The sequence below is a fragment of the Choloepus didactylus genome, chromosome 16 (genome assembly GCF_015220235.1).
Source record: "Choloepus didactylus isolate mChoDid1 chromosome 16, mChoDid1.pri, whole genome shotgun sequence".
In the NCBI taxonomy this organism is placed as follows: domain Eukaryota; kingdom Metazoa; phylum Chordata; class Mammalia; order Pilosa; family Megalonychidae; genus Choloepus; species Choloepus didactylus.
In genome coordinates this window covers 1,097,328-1,117,752 of record NC_051322.1, presented here as the reverse complement: position 1 = coordinate 1,117,752, position 20,425 = coordinate 1,097,328, and the positions used below count along the sequence as shown (strand labels likewise).

The following is a 20,425-nucleotide window of genomic DNA, read 5'->3' as shown; positions in this document are numbered from 1 at the left end:
GTTTTCACAAGGCCTCGGTCATCATTAGTGACGAAGGGTTTGGAGCCGGACTCCGGCCTGTGGTGCCCACACCCCCTGCTGCCCCCAGCGTCTGCGGGGTCTCCTCGTCCCTGGTCGCGTCACCACTCGGACCAGGCGCACAGTTTGTTGCCCTGACCCAGGCGTGGCTGGGGGACTCTGTCCAGTGGACGTGAAGCTCCGTCCAGCACGATGCTGTCCGCGGACGGCCGGGTCGGCTCCGAGGCCTGCGCGGCCTGGGGTCGGGGCTGCTCCCATCCCGGCCTTGTCCCAGCACCCGCCGCGCACAGGTGCCTCCCCCTCTGACACCCGCATGAACAGGCCTCGCCTCCGGCCGGGGTGCACAGGGTCCCGAGTCAGACTGTTAACGGCCTCAGGTGCTCACGGAGCCAGGCGGCCAGCCCCGGCCGCCCCCACGTCATCCTCTGGGGCCTGTGCTGAGTTTACAGAGGGACGGTGGCTCCCAGGAAGCCATTCTTTACATTTGTTGAGTTTATTTATGTAACATCTTTTCCAGAAAGAATTAAAGGAAAAATAACGTCGTATGTCAGTTGTGATAGACCATTCTTACTGGAGAGCAGTTACCTTTTCTGTTCTTTTTAAATCTGAACAAAGTGCTATACTTTTGCAAAGTAAATATAGAAATACATGTTCCCAAGAAATAAAGGTAAATTCTTTATCCTGCAGTGTTTTAAGATATTTGTTGATATACATTAATCCCTGGAATGCTGGGAAGCCAGTAGATTTAAATCTGTCTGTATAATCCGTCACCACAAATCAGGCAGACGACGGTGGGAAGCGTCTTTAAAATAGGGCGTCCACAGTGGACGGTCTGGACCCCCGGGCGGCTTCTCAGGACAGCGGGTGGTGCTGGGCGAGGGGGGCACTCACAGTAGATTAGAACATGCCGTGGGGCCCTGTAGGAGTCACCCACACCTAGCATCGGGGAGTACAGGAATCTGGGGCGTTTTCCACTGTTAACCCACTCATCCTGCTGTCTGCCCTAGGGTCGAGCCCTGTCGTTTAAGACATTCCTCATCTGGGTTCTAATCAGCATTTACCAAGGTAAGAGGGGCCCCGATTTTACTGGTCTAAAGATTATTTTTGTCTTCTATCAGCATTAGTGTTTTCACCTCCAGGTTAAATTCCAAAAGCTTAAAATTTTGCCTACAGTGAAATCCTGCTTTGTTTCTCTCATCCGAAAAGGCCTCTGCACTGTGCAGTACGCCATCGGAATTCTTTGACTGAGGCAGGTCACCTAAAAACTGACTTGTTTCTAATTGAATGCTAATCCAGAAAAATTTTGACAAGCACTTATCATAACCACTGTGTCCCTGGCACAAGGGTTTTCTTTCATGACTGGATAGCGAGTCTGAGGTCCTTTGCCATCAGGCAGTCTTGTAGGGGTGCAGGTGAGTGAGAGCTCGCGGGGGCCACGTCACACCGAGGCTCGGCAGCCCTTGCACTTCCTGAGGCCACAGATCACTTCTTCAGATGGTGACAAGTTCTTAAACCTTTGCTGATACTTCTGCCTGATCCAGCCAGTCCCACGTTTTACTTTATTCACAATCCAGAATTTAAGGTAAATTGTTAATCAGCACTAAGTGTGAGTGCACCTGGCCCGTGTCTCTGGGTGTCACTAATGTCAGCTAGCCATCCCCGCGGTCATCTCCCCGAGGGGTTTGCCTGGTGGTTACCGCCAGGCCCCGTCGGGAGGGGTCCCCGCTGAGGGCCGTCTGCCACTTGCTGTTGCCAGGCGGCGTCCTCATGTACGGGGCGCTGGTGCTGTTCGAGTCGGAGTTCGTGCACGTCGTGCTCATCTCGTTCACCGCCCTCATCCTGACGGAGCTGCTGACGGTGGCCCTGGCGGTGCGCACCTGGCACTGGCTGATGGTGCTGGCCGAGTTCCTCAGCCTCGGCTGCTACGTGGCCTCGCTCGCGTTTCTGAACCAGTATTTTGGTAAGTGGCTTTAGAGGTCTTTCAGAATAATTGTCTATTAGTGGTTATTAAACAGTTTCTATTGTTACTTCTTTTTTTAATTCAGTTTTATTGAGATAAATTCACATACCCTACAGTCATCCACAGTGTACAGTCACCTGTTCACAGTACTATCATATAGTTGTGCATTCATCACCCCAATCTATTTTTGAACATTTTCAAAATTACTCAAAAAAGAACAAAAATAAGAATAAAACATAAAATAAAAAAAAACACCCAAATTATTCCATCCCCCCATCCACCCTATTTGTCATTTAGTTTTTGTCCCCGTTTTACTACTCTTCCATCCATATGCTAGATGAAGGGAGTGTGAGCCACAAGGTTTTCATAATCACATGGTCACACCACGTAGCCCACATAGTTATACAGTCATCTTCAAGAATCAAGGCTACTGGATTACAGTTTGACAGTTTCAGCTGTTTCCTTCTAGCTATTCCAATACGCTAAACACTACAAAGGGATATCTATGTATTGTATAAGAATAACCTCCAGAGTGGCCTCTTGACTCTATTTGAAATCTCTCAGCCACTGAAACTTTATTTTGTTTCATTTCTCATCCCCCTTTTGGTCAATGAGATTTTCTCAATCCCACGATGCCGGCCCAGGCTCATCCCCAGGAGTCATATCCCAAGTTGCCAGGGAGATTTACAGCCCTGGGAGTCAGATCTCACGTAGTGGGGAGGCAGTGAGATCACCTGCCAAGTAGGCTTAGAGAGAGAGGGCCACATCTGAGCCAATGAGGCACACGGGGAGACTCTTAGGCACAATTATAAGCAGGCTTAGCCTCTCCTTTGCAGCAACAAACTTCATAGGGGCAAACCCCAAGATTGAGGGCTTAGCCCACTAAATTGTGTCCCCAGTGCTTGCAAGAATAGCGGCAATAACCCAGGCGGGACATCTAACATTTCCGCATTTCTCCCCAGTTCCTCAGGGGGGCCCTACAAATATATTTAATCCTCTGCCCAAATTACTTTGGGATGTATCACTATTTCACACTTACCTGTACAAACCTACCAGATCTCACTTCCTATTCAAAGTTCCATGTAATTATGGTGTTTGAATAAATTGACTATACAAGTTAAATTATTTAGTGTGTTGCAGAAAATATAGATCCTGCACCAAATAAACATCTCTTCCCTTGGTCTCATACAGAAGTTGAAGTCTTAAAACACAGTCAGTATCATCCTTTACCCTTTGGCCTGATTTGCCTTAGTCCTAATAAGATCTGCTTCATTCGTATCTCTAATTGAAGTCTGAACTCTTACTCAGCTTTTTAAACAGTTGCTATATGGGTTAATACTGAAATTCGTAGCTGCCAAACTCTAGCTCTGAGTTTCAGGTGTCACACAGATACCCAGAGTTCCAGAGACCAACTTCACAAAGAGCTCAGCACCTCAGAATTTAGAGATAGCCATTACAACTCAGGAATACGTGTGACTGCTATAAGAGCTTACAGTCTAGGGACCATTACAATAAGCCTTCCCCTGATAAGCTGTGCTCTAAGATTCAGTTCTCAGAATTTACACATTGTAGTTAATCCATATTGGTGAGGTATTATAATGTTTGACTTTTCATTTCTGGCATACTTCACTCAAAATGCTGTCCACAAGATCCATTCACCTCATTGCATGTCTCACAGCTTCACTCCTTCTTGTAATTGCTCAGTATTCCATTGTATGCACACACCACAGTTCACCATTCTATTCCTCAGTCTGTGTACCCTTAGCCCACCTCCACCCGCTGCAAATCATGAATACTGCCTCCATGAACACCAGTGTGCAAATGTTCAATTGTGTCCTTGCTCTCAGATCTTCCAAGTATATACCCAATCATGAGGTTGCAGGACCTTATGGCCCCCACATACTTAGCTTCTTGTGGAACCACCACACTGTCCTCCAGATGGGCTACACCGTTCTACTTCCCCACCAACAGTGAATATGTACATCCCTCTCTCCATGTTTTCTCCAGCACTTTTATCCCTGTTTATATTTTTCCCTGCAATTTTATAGAGATATGTTCACATACCATACAGTCATCCACAGTGTACAATCAGTTATTCACAGAATGAGTGTGTAGTTGTACATTCATCACCACAATCAGCACTTGAACATATTCATTACTGTGGAGAAAAAAATTTTTAAAGAATAATAAAAATTCCATACAATTCAATATAATAATAAGGTTATATAACAACACCACTACTATGAATCCCATCCCCCTCCCCTATAACCCCCTCTCATAGATGTTAGCTTTGGTATATTGCATTTGTTACATTTAATGGAAGCATGTTACACTGTTACTGTTGACCATAGACTCCAGTTTGCTTTGATTATATTTTTTCCCCAGTACCATCCCTTTTACAACACCTTGCAAGGTTGACATTCATTTGTTATCATGCATGTAAAAACACTGTTATATTTGTACATTTATTCACAATCACTGTCTACTGTAGGTTTCAGTGAGTTATATAGTCCCAGTCTTCAACATCTATCTTTCGTCTTGGTGTCATTCATGCCCCTAGCCCTCCTCTTTCAGCTTTACTCATAGACATCTTTGTTCAGTGTACTTACAATATTGTGCTACCATCACACAGTATTATGCTATCCATTTCTGAATCTTTACAGTCAATCTTGTTAAACATTCTTTACTCCTTCAGCATCAAATGCCTGATCTCTACCCTTTTTCTGTCTCCTGATAACCTGTGTTCTCAGCTTTTAACTCTCACAGTTTGCTCGTTAATGTTAATTCATATCAGTGAGACCATACAGTATTTGTCCATTTGTTTCTGGCTAACTTTGCTCAACATAACGTCCTCAAGGTTCATCCATGTTATTATATATTCCATGACTTTGTTCCGTCTTACAGCTGCATAATATCCCATCGTGTGTATATACCACAGTTTGTTCATCCACTCGTCCGTTGACGGACAGTTGGGCTGTTGCCATGTCTTGGCAATCGTGAATAATGCTGCTATAAACAGCAGTTCACAAATGTCCATTCGTATCGTAGCCTTCAGTTCCTCTGAGTACCTACCTAGTAATGGAATAGCTGGGTCATATGGCAAATCTCTACTTAGCTTCCTGAGGAACCTCCACACTGTCTTCCAGAGTGGCTGCACCAATCTACATCCCCACCAACAGTGAATAAGTGTGCCTCTTTCTCCACATCCTTTCCAGCACTTGTAGTTTTCTGTATTTTGGATAACGGCTATTCTGATAGGTGTGATATGATATCTCATTGTGGTTTTGATTTGCATTTCCCTAATAGCCAGTGAAGTTGAGCATCTATTCATATTTTATATTTTTTGCGCCATTTGTATTTCCTCTTCAGAAAAGTGTCTGTCCATGTCTTTTGCTCATTTTTTAATTGGATTGTTTGTCCTTCTGTTGTTGACTTGTAGGATCTCTTTATATATTCTGGATATTAAACCCTTATCTGATTGATGTGTGGTATCCAAATATTATCTCCCATTGCGTAGGCTGCATTTTTACTTTTCTGACAAAGTCGTTTGATGTACAAAAGTGTTTAGTTTTGAGGAGATCCCATTTGTCTATTTGTTCTTTGGTTGTTTGAGCTTTGGGTGTAAGGTCTAGGAAACCACTTCTTATCACAAGATATTTAAGATATTGCCCTACATTTTCTTCTAAAAGTCTTAGGGTCTTAGCACTAATGTTTAGGCCTATGATCCATTTCAAGTTAATTTTTGTGTAAGGTGTGAGATAGGAGTCCTCTTTCATTCTTTTGGAAATGGATATCCAGTTCTCCAGACATCATTTATTGAAGAGGCTGCTCTGTCCCAGTTGCTTTGGCTTGACTGCCTTATCAAAGATCAATTGTCCATAGATATGAGGGTCTATTTTTGAACACTCAGTTCGATTCCATTGGTCAGTGTCTCTGTCCTTATACCAGTACACTGCTGTTTTGACCACACAAGTAGTGTGAAACCTCCCACTTCATTCCTCTTTCCAGTATATTTTTGGCTATTCAGGGTATCTTGCCCTTCTGAATAAATTTGGTTATTGGTTTTTCTATTTCACAAAGTAAGTTGTTGGGATTTTAATTGGTATTGCATTGAATCTATAAATCAGTTTAGGTAAAATTGCCATTTTAACTATATTTAGTCTTCTAATCCATGAACATGGTATGTTCTTCCATTTTTTTTAGGTACCATTCAATTTCTTTTAGCAGTTTCTTGCAGTTTTCCAAGTAAAAGTCTTTTATGTCCTTGATTAAGTTTATTCCTAAATACTTGATTCTTTTGGTTGCTATTATAATGGAATTTTTTTCTTGATTTCCTCCTCTTGTTGCACATTCCTTATGTAAAAGAGCACTACAGATTTTTGCATGTTGATCTTGTAGCCTGCCAATTTGCTGTATTCATTGATTAGCTCTAATAGCTTTTCTGTAGATTTTTCTGGATTTTCTACATATAGAATTATGTCATCTGCAAACAGTGAAAGTTTTACTTCTTCCTCTCCAATTTGGATGATTTTATTTCTTGTTATTGCTTAATTGCTCTTGCTAGAACTTCCAGCACAATGTTGAATAACAGTGGTGTCAGTGGGCATCCCCGTCTTGTTCCACATCTTAGAGGGAAAGCTTTCAGTCTTTCCCCATTGAGTATGATGTTAGCTGTGGGTTTTTCATACATTGCCTTTATTGTATTGAGAAAGTTCACTTCTATTCCTATCCTTTGAAGTGTTTTCGTCAAGAAAGGATGTTGAATTTCGTCAAATGCATTTTCTGCATCGATCGAGATGATCATGTGTTTCTTCTGCTTGGATTTATTAATGTGGTGTATTTCATTAATTGATTTTCTTGTGTCGAATCAGCCTTGCATACCTGGAATAAATCCCACCTGGTCGTGGTGTATAATTCTTTTAAAGTGCTGCTGGATTCGATTTGCAAGGATTTTTTTGAGGATTTTTGCATCTATATTCATTAAAGAAATTGGTCTATAATTTTCTTTTTTGTAGTATATTTGTCTGATTTTGGTATTAGGGTGATGTTGGCTTCATAGAATGAGTTGGGTAGCTTACCCTCCTCTTCAGTTTTTTTTGAAGAGTTTGAGCAGGATTGGTATTAATTCTTTCTTGAATGCTTGGCAGAATTCAGATGTGAAGCTATCTGGTCCTGGGCTTTTCTTTTTGGGGAGCTTTTTTATGACTGACTCAATCTCTTTACTTGTGATTGGTTTGTTGAGGTCATCTATTTCTTCTTGGGTCAGTGTTGGTTTTTTGTGCTTTTCTAGGAAGCTGTCTGTTCTAGTTTGCTAATGCTGCTGGAATGCAAAACACCAGAGACAGATTGGCTTTTATAAGAGGGGGTTTATTTGGTTACACAGTTATAGTCTTAAGGCCGTAAAATGTCCAAGGTGATGCATCAACAATTGGGTACCTTCACTGGAGGATAGCCAATGGTGTCCGGAAAACCTCTGTCTGGTTTCAAAATGGCTCTCTCAGGACATTCCTCTCTAGGCTGCAGTTCCTCAAAAATGTCACTCTTGGTTGCTCTTGGGATGTTTGTCCTCTCTTAGCTTCTCCAGAGGAAGAGTCTGCTTTCAACAGCCATCTTCAAACTGTCTCTCATATGCAGCTACTTTCTTACCTTCTGTGCATTTTTCAAAGTGTCCCTCTTGGCTGTAGCAATCTCACTCCTGTCTGAGCTTGTATAGTGCTCCAGTAAACTAATCAAGGCCCATGCTGAATGGGCGGGGCCACACCTCCATGGATATTATCCAATCAGAGTTATCACCCAGAGTTGGGAGGGGTGCATTTCCATGGAAACAGCCTAATCCAAATGTTCCAACTTAATCCCCACTAATTTATCTGCCCCCACAAGATTGCATCAAACAACATGGCTTTTTCTGGGGGACATAATATATACAAACGAGTACACTCCATTTTGTCTAAGTTGTCTAATTTATTAGCATGTGATTGCTCATAGTATCTTCTCATTATCTCCTTTATTTCTGCAGGGTCAGTAGTTATGTCTCCCTTCCCATTTCTGATTATATTTATTTGCAACAACTCTCTCTCTTTCTCTTTTTCTCTCTTTCTCTTTTTTTAGCTAGCTAAGGATCCATCATTTTATTGATTTTCTCAAAGAACAAACTTCTGGTTTTGTTGATTCTCTCAATTATTTTCTTGTCCTCAGTTTCATTTATTTCTGCTCTAATCTTTGTTATTTCTTTCCTTCTGTTTCCTTTGGGATTGGTTTCCTGTTGTTTCTCTGGTTCCTCAGTTGAACGGTTAATGACTCAATTTTTGCTGTCTCTTCCCCTTTAGTATAAGTGTTTAGGACAATAAATTTCCCTCTCAACACTGCCTTTGCTGCATTCAATAAGTTTTGACACGTTGTGTTTTCATTGTCATTTGCCTCAAGTTATTTATTAATTTCTCTTATAATTTATTCCTTTACCCACTGGTTTTCTAAGAGTGTGTTGTTTAGCCTCCATGTATTTGTGAACTTTACGACCTTCTGCCTATTATTGATTTTCAACTTTATTATTATCCAAGAAAGTGTTTTGTGTAATATCAGTATTTTTAATGTGTTGAGACTTGTTTTGTGACCCAACATGTGGTCTATCCTAGAGAATATTCCATGAGCACTTGAGAATAATGTGTATCCTGCTGTTGTGAGGTGTAGTGTTCTATAAATGTCTGTCAAGTCTAGTTCATTTATCGTACAACTCAACATCTCTGTTTCCTTATTGATCCTCTGTCTTGATGTTCTATCCATTGATGAGAGTAGTGTATTAAAGTCTCCAACTATTATTGTAGAGGTATCTACTTCTCCCTTCAGTGTTCTCAGTGTTTGCCTCATGTGTTTGGGGGCACTCTGGCTTGGTGCGTAAATATTTATGATTGTTATGTTTTCTTGATGAATTGACTCTTTTATTAATATATAGTGTCCTTCTTTGTCTCTTTTAATTGCTTTACTTTTGAAGTCTAATTTATCTGATATTAGTATAGCTACTCCCGCTTTTTTCCGGTTGTTGTTTGTGTGAAATATCTTTTTCCAACCTTTCACTTTCAGCCTATTTTTATCCTTGTGTCTAAAGTGAGTTTCTTATAGACAGCATATAGATAGGTCCTGTTTTTCAATCCATTCTGCCAGTCTGTGTCTTTTTATTGGGAGCTTAATCAAATAACATTTAGTGTTATTACTATAAGGGCATCACTTTCTTCTACCATTTTGTCTTTTGGATTTTATTTGTCATATCTTATTTTTCTCTCTTTCTCCTTTTACCCTTCCTGATAGTCTTCATTTCTGCACTCTTCTCCAAACCTCTCTCTCTCTCCTGTCTTTTCGTATCAGCCTGTAGCACTCCCTTTAGTATTTCTTGTAGTGCCAGTCTCTTAATTCACACACTCTCTCAGTGTCTGTTTTCTGAAAATATTTTAATCTCTCCGTCATTTTTGAAGGACAGTTTTGCTGGATATAGGATTCTTGGTTGGCAGTTCTTTTCTTTCAGTATCTTAAATATATCATGCCACTGTCTTCTCATCTCTGTGGTTTCTGTGGAGAAATCTGTACATAGTCTTACTGAGCTTCCCTTGTATGTGATGGATTGCTTTTCTCTTGCTGCTTTCAGAATTCTCTCTCTGTCTTTGACATTGGATAGTCTGATCAGTAAGTGTCTTGGAGTAGGTCTATTGGGATCTATTCTGTTTGGAGTACACTGTACTTCTTGAATCTGTAATTTTTATGTCTCATTAGAGTTGGGAAATTTTCAGTGAATAGTTCTTCTGTTATTCTTTGTGCCCCTTTTCCCTTCTCTTCTCCTTCTGTGACACCCATAACATGTATATTCATGTGCTTCATGTTGTCATTCAATCCCCTAAGACCCTGCTTATATTTTTCCATTTTTTTCCCCATATGTCTCCATAATGTTTTTCTTCTCTTCTGTTGTGTCTTTTATAACCACAAGTTCTGCCATTTGTTTTTTCAACCATACAAATTTTTCTTTATGGTCATCCAGTGTCATCTGTATATCCTCCATCTCTTTTGCCATATTTTCGTATTTCCCAGTAGGGCTCATTATTTTTAGCTGTCTAGGCATCTGATTTTCTTGATTAGTTTATTCTGGAGCTCATTTTCACTGTTTTATCTAGGGTTTTCTTGTTGGTTAGCTTTGTACTCTGTTCTTTGGCATTCAGTTCAACTTATTCTAGACCTCTAACTTAGCTTCTGTTTAGTTGATCAGAATTTTTCACCTCTTGTTTTTCTGGTTCTTGCCCTGCCTCTTTGTAACCTTTTTGTGAGAGGGTGTCCCCAGATGTGGTCGACCCCACTCAGATTTTTCCAGTCCAGACAGGCCCTGTCTCAGGAGGAGGGTGTGGGGTTTCCCTGAGAATGAGACTATGCGGATTGTCAGACTTTGCTGTGAGGCCTCTGGAGTCTGTGCTTTTCCTGTCCTGCCCAGCAGATGGCACGTGTCAGCCCACAGCGCCCCACGGTGTGAAGAGGTGCCACAGGTGCCTCTAATTCTCTGCAGACCTTGTCCCTGCTGGGGCGTGGCTGGCTCAAGCTGGTTTCTGTTTCCCAGCCCCTGGGGTCTGAGTTCTCTGAAGGAGGGCTGCCACTGGAGCTGGGGCCCGCCCGTCTTGTCTTGGGGAAGTTATGCCCTTCAGGGGATTTTCTCCCCCGCTAGACTCACTACTTTGTCTCTCAGAGCTAACTCAGCTTGTCCTTGCCTGGATCCAGCAGCCAATTGCAAATATCTGAGGCTTAAAACCCTTTTCGAGGCCTTTCCCCAGCCCCCAAGTTTACTCCATCCTGGTATGGGCTATTTAAAGATAAGCCCTTTAGTCTATCATCTCTTTCACCTGAAGAGTTACTTGGAGACAGCGTTAATTCCACCCTTGCCCGGGGCAGTGCTGGAGGAGGAGCTCTGGTGGGTTATTGAAAAGCAAAAAGATAACCAGTCGGAGAGCAAGCAAAGAAGAAAAAAAAAATCCTTTTCAGAGCAGGATCCCAGCTCCCTGGGTTTGCGGTCAGGAGTTGGCACCCGTTCCTACGTGCCCCTTCTTCTTGGAGCCCAGCCCTTTTCCAGTGTTCTGAACACCTCCAGTTCCAAAGGTGTCTGGTTTTTCTGTTGTTGTCATCAGCCCTGGCCCCTGTCTGCCGGAGGGACTCCGCCTCGGGCTCCTGGTTTGTCTGTGCTCGGAGCTTGTATTCAGCTGCCCAAGTTTGTTAATTAATTCTGCAGTTAGGGCTGGGTTGGGCACCCCCCCGCCTTGCTCCCTGCACAGGTTGTTTCTTTTTTTCCTTGGGGAAGCAGCCCCAGGACAGTCTGCTGTGCCGTGCCTTGTGGGGGAGGGGCGCCAGTGCTCTGGCCAGGGAGGCTGAAGAGTTTTTCGCTGCAGTCTCAGCCGTTCCACCCATTCCGGACTGGTGTACAATGCTGACTGGTCACTGAAGACCCCACAAGGGCTGTTCATGCTGATCCTGGGGTTCACCAGCTGCCCTCGGGGAGTAACTAAATTCCACACCTCACTACTCCACCATATTGCCCCACCCTCTTTTTGTTATTTCTTAATACGTTGTCTGAAATTGTAGATCCCAGTAACACCCAGTAGAAGGCTTCGCAACACTAAAGCTTATCTTTGTGGAAAGATTTAACTCCTTGCAATGATTTATGAAATTAAGACTTTCACCATCTTTTTATGAAGATATTAAAGCCGTACAGATTTCTAAGAATGCCTCCTAGGAGGGCTGCCCGCACAGCTAAGTGCTTCCAGGAGGCAGGCTAGCCCCGATAGAGCTGGGCACCCGCAGCCGGAGGTCCTTCTGCTGCACTCTTCTACGATGCAACAGAGCCCTCTGCCAAGGTGACAGAGGTCAGATGCGGTGCTGGGGGCCTTGGCCCAGTAGCAGGCCACGGGGGGCATCTTTGGAGTGCCCCCCCCCCAAATGTCAAAGTGGTGTCACAGCCAGACCTGCTGTTCCTAAGCACCAGCCGAGCTGCTCCACTGCTCCTGCCAGGTTCAGCTTGTGCTCCTTTCGCCCCTGTCACACGTCCTCCGTCACTGTGGGTCCGACTTCCGCCCCTCTCGCAAGGTTGCCCTTCTCCCCAAGCCACAGTTTCCTACAGGGGTCGTCATGAAGTTTAAGTGAGAAAATCTGTGCCAGCTGCCAGCAGGACCTGTTGCCTCTGAAAGCCCTCAGTGCATTTTGTTGTTCAAGAGATAGCAAATCAGAAAGGCCCAGACTGCCCACTTCTCATGAGACCTATTTACTCGACTCTTCTCCTAAGTTCAAGATTCTGTGAGAACAGGACTAGAGAATGCAGAGTAGCTGTGACTGGTCCCTCCCTTCCTTTCCATCAGGGGCTCACTCTGAGAGGCATTGTCTGTTGGAAATGAGCCGGTCTTCATTTGCTTTTGAGCAGTGTGCCCGCCCCTCTGTCCCTTTCCATCTCCAAGCCATGCTGTGCTGAAATCCCACGGAGCCCCAAGCCACCCCACCTTCTCCCGCTTTGTCCCAGGCCAGCTGTGCCCTCTTCCTTCCCAGATTTCAAGGCTTTTCCAGCAGAGCTTGAGAAAGTCAAAAACAATTTTCTCAGTTAGATAATGTCCCTGTGGAATCCCAAAATGGGTTGATGTGGCTGAGACTGGGTAGGATTTCTTTAAAGGTTTTTAAAATCAGGACAAAGAGGAGACAAAGAATGTGTCAGCAGAGAGTGGGGACAGCGTCAGCCGTGAGGACTGTGGCCACCAGCTCTCCCATGGGGACAAGCCTGGCCCCATCTGAGACTCCTGGGGCCACAGCAAAGGGGTTGAAACCGTCAGTGACTGCATTCAAATGGTGCATTAAGAAAATAATTCAGTGGCTGCCTGAGAGCATTGAGGCAGTACTCTTCCTGGTCTGGAAAGATATTTTCCAGAAGGTTCTTCAGAGAGGGACTAGAGCTCACACCTCTTCAGCATGAACTCTGCAGCAGGCTCCGGGCCAGCCACCGTGACGGCGGTGCTGCTTGGTTCTCGCGGCTGCCGTGGGAGGTGGTCATGGCTCCCGTTCTCCCTGATCACGCATGAAGCAGCAGTTTGCAGAGGTCTCACATCCGGCGCGCGTGGCAGGGCCCTTGTGACTTACATCTGCTCACCGTACGGCCCCCCAGGAGTAAGTACACATGAAACCACGTTTCAGACCAGTTCCTCACCATACCTTTCTGAGTGCAAGCGGCCTTCCATCCGGTTCATTTAATGTGTATTAAGTGCCCGTTCCTTGCCAGGCGTTGGGCTGTGTCATGAGGCTCGAGAGTGAACCAGACAGGCACGTTTCCAGGGCAGAATTCTTCCCCCAGGAAGCCAGATAGTTCACAGAAGAGACGTCAGATTCGGACCCCTGTAGTAAATGTAAATGGACAACAGGAATCACCGAAGAGTTGAGGGAAGCCGCTGATGGGGAAGACAGGGAGCAAGACAAGCAGCAGACAAAACTAACCTGGAGGAAACAGACACAAGTGGAGGGCGGAGAAAACGTCAAAAAAAAGAAAAGTAAGAGAAGTTATGCATCCACTGAACAAGAATGGGGCACTGTGAAAAGGGAGAACAAGGAAAAGTTCTTGGAAAACAGAAGTGTGATAATGAAGCAAAAAATAGAAGGATTGGAAAATCAAGGAGCTCTTTCAGACAGTAAACAAAAAAGGCAAAGAGATGGATAGTAGGAATGAAAAACTAATAGAAGTATAGGTTCGTCCAGGGAAGACCCCCACATGGTGTAGGAGTTGCAACAAGCATGAGTGGAGAAGAGGAAATTGATTAAGAAATAATACACAAGTAGAATTCCTAATTCTGAAGTACACGAGCTTAAAGATTTAAAGGCCCCACCAAGCATGCAATCTAATGAATGAAAAAGTTTCACACCAAGGCTCAGTGTTCTTGAAATCTCAGGATACCAGGGGTAAGGAGAAAATCCTAAAAGCTTCCAAAGAGAAGCAGAATTTGTCCCAAAGATCAGGAATTGCAGCAGTGCTGAGATTCACAGAAGCGACAAAGAGGCTAGGCGATGGTGCCTTCAAAATTCTAGGGGAGAATGGTTTTAGCCTGTGTACAAGGGAGGACGGGTGTGTGCAGGTGCAACGGGACCACTGGCAAGTGTGCAAGAGCACCGTCAGGGAGGATCACGGGCAGGGGGCGAGAGCACCCTCGGGGAGGATCACGGGCAGGGGTGCGAGAGCACCCTCGGGGAGGATCACGGGCAGGGGGCGAGAGCACCCTCGGGAGGATCACGGGCAGGGGTGCGAGAGCACCCTCGGGGAGGATCACGGGCAGGGGTGCGAGAGCACCCTCGGGGAGGATCACGGGCAGGGGTGCGAGAGCACCCTCGGGGAGGATCACGGGCAGGGGTGCGAGAGCACCCTCGGGGAGGATCACGGGCAGGGGGCGAGAGCACCCTCGGGGAGGATCACGGGCAGGGGTGCGAGAGCACCCTCGGGGAGGATCACGGGCAGGGGTGCGAGAGCACCCTCGGGGAGGATCACGGGCAGGGGTGCGAGAGCACCCTCGGGGAGGATCACGGGCAGGGGGCGAGAGCACCCTCGGGGAGGATCACGGGCAGGGGGCGAGAGCACCCTCGGGGAGGATCACGGGCAGGGGTGCGAGAGCACCCTCGGGGAGGATCACGGGCAGGGGGCAAGAGCACCCTCAGGGAGGCTAGACGCCTCCTCTCTCCGCGTAGCAGAGGGACAGGAAGCAAGGAGGAGATGGGCACAGACCAGTGCAGTCCAATCAAAGCCAGTTTGGGAAGGATGCTCAAAGGATGCACACTGATCAGAAGATAAAATTGTACCCTCTAAGGCAGCCTTTCCTAACCTTGTTCCATAGAACATGGATGTTCTGTGACCTTGGGAGGGAGGCTGAGGGGTAGGAGACTGTTGTAAGAAGCTCTGCAGTAGGGGAAGGAAATAAATGTAACGTGATTAACTTGTATGTCAGCATCTTTGACACTTCTCTGGCCATGGGGTCCCCTCTTTTGAGACCCGCTGGCATCTGGGAGGACAGTGGTGTCCCACAGTAGAAGGATTGGCGATTATTTAGGCGTCTGCTCACAGAGAGCCTTTAGGGAGGGGAAGCAGGCGGTTTGAGACTGCGCTTGCATCCTGTGGCCGGGACCAGGGGCAGGTGAGCCGTCCTCCCCGGGCGGAAGCTGGGACCACGGCCTTGACCAAGGGGGTGTGCTTGACCGTGCCGTGCCGTGCATGGCCGGGATGCGGCTCTGCCTTTGCACCCGCCCCGGGTGACTGAGCGAGCTGCCCGGCCTTGCTGAGCCTGTCCTTCACCGGGGGGCTGGGGCGCGCGGTGCCTGAGCACCGGGTGGAATAAGCTCCCCATTGAAGCGTGAGGCGGTGTAGGTGTTCACTGTGGGTTTCTTCTAGGAAAATTAAGACGACTCGCCCAGACCCACTGCATAGATGGCCCTGCTGCCTGCCCAGGGGAGTTTTCTGGAAGGAGCGGGGCCCGAGAGTGGGGGTACTTGTTGTCAGAGAAGGCGGCCGGCCTCTGAGGGGGCCCTGCGCCGGCCAGGGGGACAGGGTGAGCCGGGCCTCCGGGGCCCGCGTCGCTGTGACAGACACGGGGGCTGTGGCCAGGCCCCGGGATGCGACGGCTTCACAGCAAGAGGCGTTTCAGCCAGGCTTGGGTGGTGAGACTCCACCAGGGGTGGCGGAGCGATGAGCTCTTCAGAGTAATGGCGAAGGGACGCGTACGTGTGTGTGGTTGCGGGAAAGCAAGGGAGGGGGTGAGCGAAGCTGGGTTCAGGGAAAAGGTGTTAGTGCCCGTCGGATCCCCGTGGTCAGCGTGGGTCAGTGTCGCCGGCCGGCCCTCCGTCAGGCGCTGACACCCTCCCGGCTCACGCTGCCCATTCGATGGCCAGATGGTGCATCCCCCTCACGGTGCGCGTCAGCACTACGGGAAATTCATTAGGGCCCACGGTGCTGGTCTTCGAACACTGAAGCTCCGCATCTGTTTCCTGTTTTTAAGCAGCCCGTGGAGCATGTGTCAGCTGTCTGTGGTTAGACGGACTTGACCAGTGGAGAAAGGTCTCCTGGTGTTTCTGTTAGGTGGGGTAAAGCGATATGCGGTCACGTTACTTTGGAGAAAATTCATTGTACCTCTCGGCTACGAAGTGCAGGCATCTCTGTGCCCACAGCAGACCCACCAGCTCAGAGTGAGCCTCTGTTTAGCAAGGTTCAGCAGCGGGGATTTACGAATTCTTTTCCTTTTCTATAACTTTAACATATTTTGAATAGCAGAGAAATAAAAGAGATTCCATTTAAAAAGTGTAGAAGGTAAGTTAATTAGCATGTGCTTATTCTAGTGAGTATATGGAGAGGAGAAATACAAAAAGTCAAAAGTTTTGTAGTAAAAGGAACATTGAGAAGAAAATAGCTATGGCACATAAGCAATGGCTATTTTCAAACTATACTATCTGTTTTGTGTTTTAAAAGTAAAAATTTAGTACCTTTTCTTACGTGAGCATGAATTAATAGACTTGGCTTGGGGGGCATTTTTTGGCATTTTATTTTAATACACGGACCCCTCATTTGGCAATACATCCAGCACACAAATCAGGCCAGGTACTGAACTCGGAAAAACAAGTGCCTCTGGCACGTTGCTGTAATAAGCAAACACAAATTGCAAAAGCATCAAAGACAAACCCATGTCCCTGGGCACAGGTGGGAGGTCCCGTCCTAGGCCTCTGTTTCCTCATCTCTAAACTGTAGGTGACGACACTTTGTCCGCAGATTAGCAAGGACCAGTTAAACGCGTGTAAGTGACGGGTGGAGCCCCTCGCCTGGCGTAGGGAGCAGGTGCACAGTAAACGTACATCGCAGTCGAGACGAAATTCCTTTCAGCTTCCTTAGATCTCAGTCCGGTAGGGGAGTGTGTGTGCCTTTAAGTTACAGTAAATTAATTACTATATTTCAGTTCTGTTTTAAAAATTATAACTCAGTGAAATGAAGAGTGTAAAACCACAACTACAAATGCATTTTTACTGCTTTTTAATGTATTTCTTTGTGAGCTAACTTGAAATATTCTAGTATCTCCCTTAATCTGTCCTTTATTTTCTTTATTCCTGTTTTGTTTTGCAACAGGTATAGGCAGAGTGTCTTTTGGAGCTTTCTTAGGTAGGTGAAGTTATCATTTCTTTTCAAGAGTATGGAAATTTAGAAATTTAGCAAAACAATTTTGAGATACTTAACTGATAAGAAAAAATATCCTCCACTAACTTACTATTTTTCACCAACTCACTTTGTGACTTCAAATAAGCTGTTTGGTTGTGTGTGTTTCCTCCTCTGCACCACGCTGAGGGTGCTGCTGCCCCACTGCCGAGGCGCTTTGTGAGCAGGTCCGTGAGTGTGTAAGGAGCTGGGGGTGTTGGTTATAGAGTTGGTGGGTAGGAACTTGCAGCTGTCCCTAAGTTGACCGTTTGTGCCCCCTGAAAAGCTTGTACGTTTTAAGTGTTAGTGATGGGGCCCCTGGAAAACACTCCCGTGGCTTTTCAAAGTACACTTGACTCGAGACCATGACTTTGGATTTTCCCTTTGCCGTTTATTTTCATAAAAGCCCACAGCTCCTAGGAGGTAGATTTGTTATCCCATCTCTGACAACAACGTAAGAGGTTTCCACTAAGTGTAGAATTGAACTATATAAATATCAGGTTGTTCATATGCCTCCTCATATGGAATTTAAACAGCCCAGCCATTACCAGTGCAGCCTCACTACAGTGGATAAAAGAAAAATCAGCTGTGGAGCCCGTTACTGGGGTGATTCTCCGGGGTGCAGGCCGAAGGGGCCGTGAGAACAGGGGTGCCTGGGCTCCGGGGCGGTGGTGCGTGCGAGCGCCAGCCCTGCGTGAGGCTGCGCTGCCTGTGAGGTCAGTCACGGCGGGAGCAGCTGCTTGGCGTCACCTCCCCACGGGGGCCTTGGGAGAGCGCGGCAGCCCGTCGCAGACGCTGTCGCCGGTCTGCCCTGGAGGGGCGTTTGGTGACACTAATCATCTGAAGTCGCAGATACTTTGGCTTCACTTATTCTGTTAAAAGAAGAATTAATTCTACCCGGCATGCGGTAAAACAGACTGCAGTAAAGACAACACACGATTGAGGCCGGGGCCTGCTGTGAACTCCGCAGTGCTTGTGGGGAGGCTGGGGGTGCAGCCACGCGTCCTGGGGCCGGGGCTTCCGGGCGGTGCGGACACTCTCTGCTGCCCTTTTCCCACAGATGTCGCCTTTATCACGACTCTGACCTTCCTGTGGAAAGTGTCGGCCATCACCGTGGTGAGCTGTCTCCCGCTGTACGTCCTCAAGTACCTGAAGCGAAAGCTCTCTCCTCCCAGCTACTCCAAGCTCAGCTCCTGAGGGCACCTGCTGGGGCCTGGCCGCGGGGCTCCGAGTGCGGACGGTGGGGTGCTGCTGGGGGAGCCCGGGGCCCCCCCGAGGGCAGTTACGCCGCTCTCTTTTCTTTCCTCTTTAGTTGTTTCCACAGTTTAATTTAGATGTTGCACCAGGCTGAGTTTCTGTTGAAGATGAGTCTGAATTGTCTCACTGCTACTGTTGAGGATTTGCTTACTCTGGTGTCCTCAGAATTGAAATGAAAGTTTATTTACTACTCTGCAGTTTCCTAGCATTAAATTATCTCTTTGGTGTTATAATGTAGAAAGCCATTCCTACTTAAATGCAATAAAATCTAGGAGCTGTAAGTGTCATGTATTTGCTCCTTCTTCATTAAATACTGATAAATAGTAAGTGTTTGAGTCGTGTACAGAGGCCCTTACTCCCGCTCAGACGCGCGTCCTCTGGTAGTCCCATTTCCTTTTCCAGTGGAAACCCTGGGCTGTGAATTCTACATAAAGAGCCGCTTCTCTAAGACACATTGAAGCCGTGTGGGACAACGGCGACTATTTCTGTACATAAGTCCGTTGGAGCTGCTGGTGCCACTGTTCTTGAAAGGCGTTGCCGTTAGGTGGCCATGTCCTTGCATCTCCCCTCCTTTTTGTGTTTGTGAAATCACCCAAGTCCAGACACCGCCGATGCGGCTCTCCTGTGAAGCTTCCGTCACCGAGACTTGCCTCGTGACCTCAGTTGCAAACACGGATGTGCACACGCCGGGTCGACGTTATGGTGACACAGCCCCTTGTCCCGCACCGTGTCCCGCGCCGTGTCCCGGCCGAGCGTGCCTCCAGCTTGCGGAGCGCGGGCCGGCGCCTCGAACCCGTGCGGTCTGGGTGGCCGCAGGATTCTTCTCCAAGGGCCAAACCAGGGCATGTTCTCAGCAAATTGTGCATTTGCCAAATAAAAGGAAAAGTGGTGGCGCAGGCTGCTGGATTTAAAAGGCAGTTTCTGTCCACCCCCCAGCTCCTCGCGCGTTTGCTTGGGGCGCCGCCCGCTGCCCCTGGGCTCTGGTCCGCAGCTTCCCGCCAGCAGGGAGGTCCCGGCCTCGGGGCAGGTGAGCCCGGGCTCCTCCAGGTGGGGCGGCCGCGGGTGGGAAGTGCGCCCGCCTCCCACCAGGTGTCGCTGCTGCCCGCGGGCCCTGGGCCACCTGCTCCCGGGCCGGTCCCTCCCGCTGCGGCAGAGGCGGCAGGAGGGCCGTCGGCTGAGGACGCGGGCACGGGGCGCACGGGGCGCTGCCGCCTCGCCTCTGCTTTGTCTGCGACCACCCGGGACTGCCGCGGTTCTGATGGGCTGCGGGGACCTCGGGAAAGCGCAGCTCCGTGAGCCTTTGGGAGTGACACTTCCGCTTCCTTGAACTGGAGTTAAACCTTTATGAGCCTCACATTAGTGGGTGGTGAACAAGGAGACGTAGTTATTGAAAACAGTCTCGAGAAAATCAAGATGTATCAAGTCCAAATTAAGAGACTTTAGAAAGCAAAGTTTTTTTTCTGTCAAGTAAAAAACCTGCCTCAGGGAGTCAGTGTTAGGATTAAAAGAGAACTTGCTTGGTACCCAGTAAGGGACCCCTGAAGGACACCCGGAGAAGCGGGACAGGCCCCAGCCCCAGCCCCAGCTCGCATTTCCAAACTGGCTGCCGAGGAGAGGGAAGGTGCGACCTCGGGCGCAGGTGCCTCGTGTCTCCCCACCGGACACGCGCCTCCTCGGAGCCTTGCCCGCTCTGGAAACTTCTTCAAGAGAACCTGCCGACCTGCTGGTGAGAGCTGCCCGGCCCCTGCAGGGTCCCTTCCCTGCTTTCCCTGCCGGGGAAGCGCGTGTTCATCATTTAACAGCTCGTGCCTTCTCCGCCTGCTGCAAGCTCTGCGCCAGAGGAGACCAGTCCTTCACTCAGCAGATGATCAGGGCGCCTCTGCTGATGGACAGTCTACTGGGAGAGACTGAACAGAATGGAGATGAGGGCCTCGAGGGTTAGCTCCTCTGCACAGATGAGAGTTAAGCCGAGACTTGAAAGA

General features: G+C 47.4%; 1 protein-coding gene across 9 annotated transcripts in view; it reads left to right on the top strand.

Annotated features, from left to right (window-relative positions):
* Positions 1-18,515, top strand: part of ATP9B (ATPase phospholipid transporting 9B (putative)) — a 415,099-nt gene extending 396,584 nt beyond the window's left edge. For 8 of the 9 annotated variants that reach the window (XM_037805661.1, XM_037805663.1, XM_037805662.1 and 5 more), the window contains 4 exons: positions 1,026-1,083; positions 1,775-1,978; positions 17,121-17,153; positions 18,247-18,515. In XM_037805661.1, coding sequence (XP_037661589.1) covers positions 1,026-1,083; positions 1,775-1,978; positions 17,121-17,153; positions 18,247-18,383 — 432 coding nt within the window. In that variant the 3' untranslated portion in view covers positions 18,384-18,515. The remainder of the gene's footprint in view (positions 1-1,025; positions 1,084-1,774; positions 1,979-17,120; positions 17,154-18,246) is intronic. The other variant, XM_037805658.1, reaches the window with a different exon arrangement.
* Positions 18,516-20,425: the final 1,910 nt, after the last annotated feature.